This window comes from Zerene cesonia, chromosome 6, assembly GCF_012273895.1.
Source record: "Zerene cesonia ecotype Mississippi chromosome 6, Zerene_cesonia_1.1, whole genome shotgun sequence".
Taxonomy (NCBI): domain Eukaryota; kingdom Metazoa; phylum Arthropoda; class Insecta; order Lepidoptera; family Pieridae; genus Zerene; species Zerene cesonia.
Genome location: NC_052107.1, coordinates 2584767 through 2591323, shown reverse-complemented (window position 1 = coordinate 2591323; position 6557 = coordinate 2584767). Strand labels below are relative to the sequence as shown.

At 31.5% G+C, this 6557-nt stretch overlaps 1 protein-coding gene across 1 annotated transcript in view; it reads right to left on the bottom strand.

Moving 5' to 3' along the window:
• LOC119840579 (DNA polymerase theta-like) overlaps positions 1 to 6557 on the bottom strand; it is an 8267-nt gene continuing 1710 nt past the window's right edge. The window contains exons 2-9 of the mRNA XM_038367267.1: positions 6419 to 6543; positions 4430 to 6342; positions 3958 to 4141; positions 3581 to 3762; positions 3232 to 3401; positions 1961 to 2294; positions 1396 to 1660; positions 1 to 367 (exon numbers count right to left, since the gene is read on the bottom strand). Coding sequence (XP_038223195.1) covers positions 81 to 367; positions 1396 to 1660; positions 1961 to 2294; positions 3232 to 3401; positions 3581 to 3762; positions 3958 to 4141; positions 4430 to 6342; positions 6419 to 6543 — 3460 coding nt within the window. The 3' untranslated portion in view covers positions 1 to 80. The remainder of the gene's footprint in view (positions 368 to 1395; positions 1661 to 1960; positions 2295 to 3231; positions 3402 to 3580; positions 3763 to 3957; positions 4142 to 4429; positions 6343 to 6418; positions 6544 to 6557) is intronic.

Below are 6557 nucleotides of genomic sequence, written 5' to 3'. Positions count from 1 at the left end.
TATTGTACAAAAAATTTATTAAGGCAAAGTTATATCTAAAATATCACAGGGCTTATATTTCTAAATTTAACTATTTTATATTACATTTTAATTTCTTCCAAAGCACCCCACGTATATCCCGATTTCACTTTAACTGGCAAAGGTACATTTAATCTAACTGTTGTCTCCATAACGTCTTTCAGAATATTTATAAAATCGTTTTTCTTATATTCGACCACTTCATAGATAAGTTCATCATGCATTTGTAGAACGAGGTGTGGTTTTATATCTCCGTATGTTCTATTGTCTATTGCACACATCGCTGCCTTTGCTATGTCTGCAGCTGATCCTTGTACTGTGGTATTTACAGCTTGGCGCTCTGCAGTATCTGTAATTATTACTTTAATTTAACTATTATATAAATTTATTGTGAATATATCGTACTTTTTAGGCTATTCTGTATGAAAGTTTATAGCCTAACTGTACTGATATTCTTAATTATTGTTCGTAAGTACTACTGTACTACTGTATATTTATATATTAAACGAGGTCTTATCGATACATAGAAATTAAATTATTGCAAAAAAATAGGTCATGTATCGTTTAACCACTTATAAAGAGTGAAACAGCCCACAATCTCAATGTAACCGCTAATCAATCTCTTGTATTAAAGAAAACATGACCGATATATCATTTTTAAGCTTTTAATTTTAGCTCATTATGTTTTTAGGTCAAGAATCTTAAAGAAGTATCAGCATATTAAAATCTTTATACAATAAAATTTCAATTTAATAATTTTTATGAAATGAACTAAACTGAAAATTCAATCCGTAAGAATTTTGATACCTTTCGATTGATTTCGATTTGAGTACCTAATTAATTCTACCAAACTTTTATCAAACAAACGAGCATTAAAACTGTTTTTCGATTACAATATAATATTTAAGTTACTTTTGGGTTGCGAATGATGAAGTTATTTCAATAAATCTTTTCAAATAAACGAACGAACCGTTTTAATTATTGAATCAACTAAGTAATATAAGCTCATTAAATAATTGTATTGTCACCGACACTTAATAAGTGTAAAAAATTTGAATTAAATCTGTCCGTTTAAAGTGGATGAAAATCTATCGAATCTAAATGAATCGATTACATATAAACTTAATAAAAGTGTGTTAAAAAAGGTCACCGACGTTAACGGAGGTACGATGTTGTTGTTTCAACTATTTTAACCAATGAGTATCTTTGGAAATCTTTAAAAAATATGTGAAATGTTCATACGAGATAATAGCATGTGAAGTAAGCATCAGCAACAGTAAGGACTGCTGTAGAATGTAATTAGGATGCCTAATAAAACAATAAATAAATGTAAATGCCATAAGGACAACATTAACATCACAATATTAAAATACGTACTTCTCTTGGAGACCACGACGCTGTTAATGTCAGGTAAATATCTTCTGCGTTTCATCAGAGTCTCCACGTAGCCCTTGCTCCGGCACTCCTGTACCACATTTTGGGTAAATTTCCGCACATCGGGATACGTATTGTAAAAGCTATCCATGAACATAGCAGCTTCCATTTCGGATACATCTAAATGTTGAGACAACGTACGGTTCCCCATTCCGTAAAGGATTCCGTAACATAGCTGTTTCGCTTTTTGACGGAGGTCGTCATCCACCTATAGCATTATGCATTTTAGTTTTATCATAAAGGTTCTTTATTAATTATTATTAATTATTAGATAGTAGTTAGTTATGTGATTACTTATTTGATGAAACAGGTTCAAAACAAGGATAATGTGAACATTTAAGACAGGATATTTAACTTAGCCAGGCGTAACGCATTCAATGAATTTTTATCAAGATATTTTTTTAAATATAACAAGCAAGATAAATTTATAATATACTATGGATTTTATAATTTACTCGTTTTTTAATGCAAACTACCAACATGTTAATCTAACATTCTACACACGTACCTTACTTTCTGGAACTCCCCCCCAAGAAGCGGCTATAGACTTAAAAACGTCCACATCCGATTTCATAATCCGTGACAAAACCGCGTCCTTACTATAGTGGGTTAAGATTCTCATTTCCAGTTGGCAATAATCCGCCGAAACAAACACATAGCCCGGCGACGCTTTGAAAATGTTTCTGCAATTGAACTCTGCTGCGTCGTCGCAAGGTTCAAAGTCGTCCACAACTTTCAGGTATTTCATGGGTACGGAAAATGTTCGTGGCACGTTTTGTAAGTTCGGTTCGTGCATACTAATTCGACCGGTGCAAGTGAACAACGTGTACGAAGGATTTATCCTGCAAACCGAATTTACTTATTCATAACCGCAACAGGGGGTGGCACTGTCACCAAAAGATCATTTTGTATTTATATTTTCGTATAATTATAAACATAATCTAATATTTATTTTTTATCCTTCTTACATAGCCTATATATTTTAGGCAGGCATTATTATTATTATAGCCATTTAGGCCTCATTGAAATTATTAAATTTAAGAGCTTACTAAATAGAGTTTTATGCCTAAATACGCGTATTATAGAATAAATTAAAGCTTTTTTTGTTTAATTATTCACACTTGCATCAATAAAACTTCTTACATATGTTATTAGATATACACTCTAAATGTAACAAAAGAACCAAATAATACAAAAACAAGTCGATTCGCTCGGATAAAAATACGATTACACCGATCGCAAACAAAGCAGCTTAAGTTAGAACCGTTCTGCACATAACACAGAGCATATCGAAGTACCGAACGTTTATATTGGCTCCGTACCAAAAGCGCTCGGTGCTAGCTAAAACCACGTTCGTTCAAAGTTTACACAGCCTTTTGTGATCAATGAGGCCAACATTTGTACAAGAAATATCATACCTAGATACTTTTTTTCTCCATCTCAAATTATCTAGACTACAGTTCTATGTACAATATAAGTTGTACTTTTTTGAAGTTCTTAAACTGAACAATAAAGCTTTCGCAAACTTTTGCTAGGTAGTTACTATTTTTTTCACCTAATTCATTAGCTGTGTTATATTTTTTTTTAAATAACAATAAGTTATTATATATTCATTTCTTATTTATTATTAGCACTCTGCGCCGACTACGGCCCGATCGGATGTAAAAATCTGTCTGTAAAATAAAAATCTAATTTCACACAAACCATTTCAATAAAAAGTAATAACCCTGTGGGCAATGAAACTTTTAAACTTTCGGTACGGAACTCGAAATCACTTACTTATTATCTGCACTACACATGTAAGCCTTTTCAGTGAGCGGGTACAAGGTCTTCGTCAAAATAGAGTTGAGTTTCCTCCAATAGATCACGATGCTCGCCATCGGACTGTTATGGGCCGTAAGCACGCTTTTCTTTGTACTTACTTTGCGACCTTTGTAAATACCTAATACCTGGATATCACATTGTGTAATTTTTCATTTTTTTTATGTCGTAGCGGGCAAAATAAAAGAAGAAAAAAAATCATTTCTTAGATACTATATGTGTATAAAGGATTTATGTATGATATAAATATTTTATATCAATTTAGATGGATTTAAAGTGTTACAAATAACCAAATTTTAAAATATACCTTAGCGACATCCTTCGACGAATTAAAATTAAAGTGATATCCGCATATCTTGAATGCCTTTTTCTGAAGTATCTCTTGCGAGCTTTTCACATCAACCAAAAGTCGAGACGCGAGTTCCTTATCAACCATGATTCCCTGGTATTCGCTGCACGCCAATATTTTTAACACATGATTTTCCATCTCTAAAACAAAAATGTGGAATAACATTTTTGCTACAAATAACTAAGACGTATAATCTCTATAATAAATTATAAGAATAAACTGTGTACATATAAATTGAATGACTCTATATATGAATAGGGAAACTATAAGGATCTTCTTTCAAATAAAATCGCTATGCCATATTGGAATGTTTACGTATTAAAAAAAAATATTACCAATAATAGACATCGCAAAGTGATATTTATCGAAAAAGCATTTATCTTGTTCATCAGCAATATCAAACAAACACCAAGATTTAAGACACGATTCTTCAACTTTATCTAGCTCATTATAATTCTTCGCATTACCATCGACTGTAATGTTTGTATTTAACAGATCAACGCTACGATATTTCTTTATCTGCAAATAAGAAAACATGTGAAACACAATTTCAATATCATGAAGGAACTGGAAAAAACACAATACATCAATCGGACGATTTTTTCCCGGAGTAAATAACCGCGTTAATCTTTCACAAGTTTAAAATCTATACTAATAATATGAAACTGAAGAGTTTGTTTCAATGCATTAATATAAGAAACTGTTTGAAGGATTTCAAAAATTCCTACCCCATTTGATTTGTACGAGGTCACTGAGTGCTATGTAAGCTGGGTCGGACCGCTAATTAAACATTATAATAAATCTTACCAATTCACGAACGCTGGACATATCTTCTTTGTTATCCATCAACCACTCAGCAACTAATATATCGGAAAATGTTTGTGAGAAATAACCCAACAACTTGATAAGATATAAATAATGTTTCTTAACCCACATAGATCGCATTTTTAAAGTAGATCTCATCAAAATTTTTGACAATTTATTTGTGAATTCCTTTAAATTATTAAGTGAAGACAAATCAAGAAATATGCAAATTGCAGGTTGGAAATAAAAACATATTCCATGGATCTGAGAATTTGAATCGCATGTTCTCGATCGACTACTCCTTAAGGTTTTATCTTCGAGAATATCAGTGCCTATTCTATTTGCGCAATTACCTGATTCATAATTAATTGTTATAAAGCTAGCTAAATCGATTGTATTTAAAATTTCTAAATTAACAATAACATCTGTTTCCCGTAAAATATAACACTCAATTGTATTGTTATTCACTTTCATTTTAAAATTGTATGAATTTACAGAGTTAATTTGTAAGGGTTTTTTATTTGATATCGTTTTCATATTCAAGATTGATCTAGTATGCTTTTTCCTTTTGGCCTGAGGGTAACAGATATTTTTAATAGAATTATTTTCGCGCTTTAAGGGACTTATGAAATCTTTATGAACCCAAGAATCAGTAACACCTTGAGTAGAAATCTCATCTGCATTATCAGGTATGCAACCTTTAATTTCTTTTTTAACTTTATCAATGTCAGTTTTTTCAATATTATCTACATCGTTAACTAATTTCATGTTATCGTCTTCATCAATAATAGACATTTTAAACGCTTCTAATATTGAACTAGAATTTATATATTGAGAATGCGTCATATCATTTTGAAAAGTTTCTTTTTTAGTATCTAGTACAGTATTTGGAATTAAATCTAAAGGTAAACTATCTTCAAATAGACTCGAATTATCACCTTCAGATGAAAACATACTGACATCTTTTTCAGTTGTGTTAAATGACTTATTACTTTTAGTTTCTTTTGAATCAATATTTTGTTCAAATTCGCCAAAGCTTATATTTGGTGATAAAACTTTAGCAGACATAGGAAGTTTTGAAATATTATCCAAAGCTGTATCATTAATGTTCAATGAATCCCATAATGTATCATTCTTCAACTTTAAAGTTAAGTATTTGTTGTGATTTTGTAATGTTTTCTCTTGTGAGTTAATATCAGCCTCACAAATTTGACTTGTATCTTTGAGTGAATTTTTTTCCGCCAATGCATTTCTTTCCTTCTCAGATTTCAATTCTTTATCAGGTTCAATTTGAACTGTATTCCTATTAAAAGGGGTATAATTTTCTAATATTGTTTTATCACTCTTTAGTGATACCAATGTTTCCGATTCTAATGTACTACACTGAACAATTATTTTACTATCACACTTCTGGGGACAAGTTTCATTTTGGGTGTAATATACTTTTTTTTGGTGGATACCATCATCACCACATTGATTTTCAGTACTTGATTTGTTTTCCCATTTTATTTCAGTTACACCAATTTCTAATTCTACATATTTTCTTGCTTCTAGAATAAGGTTTTCTGCTGCCTCTTTTGCAGTCATACCACAAAATCCTGTAATCCAGATATTTCTGATTTTATTCCTTTTTCGAACATCAGCCAAATCATCACCTTCTCTGCCCTTTTCACTCTGGAATGGTACAGCCTTGTACAAAGCATTTTCTATAACATTTACATCTGCCGAGGCGATACTAGAAATTGTCTCAAATCCAGCATCAAAGAGCGTTCGCGCTCTTACACCATTTAAGGATGATAACTTCATTAAATCTAACAGATCAGAATGAACTCCAAAGTGAAGCCGGTCTTGAAATTGTGAAACAAGTAATTCCAAATTTTTCCAGCCTAGTTGCCGACAGAAAGCTGTTACCATACCTAAAATAAAAATAAAAGTTGCATTTTAAATTCATTGTCATGAAGTGACTATTTGATTCATGTAAAAAAGGCTAACCAGCAAATGTTGCAGCAGCTTGTTGAAGTCCTTGAAGAAAACCTCTAGCACACTGAAACTTTGCGGCTACTTCTGAGAGAGGAACTTCATTGACTAAGTCTTGAAGCGCCAAGGCTGTATAGAACCTATAACAATATAT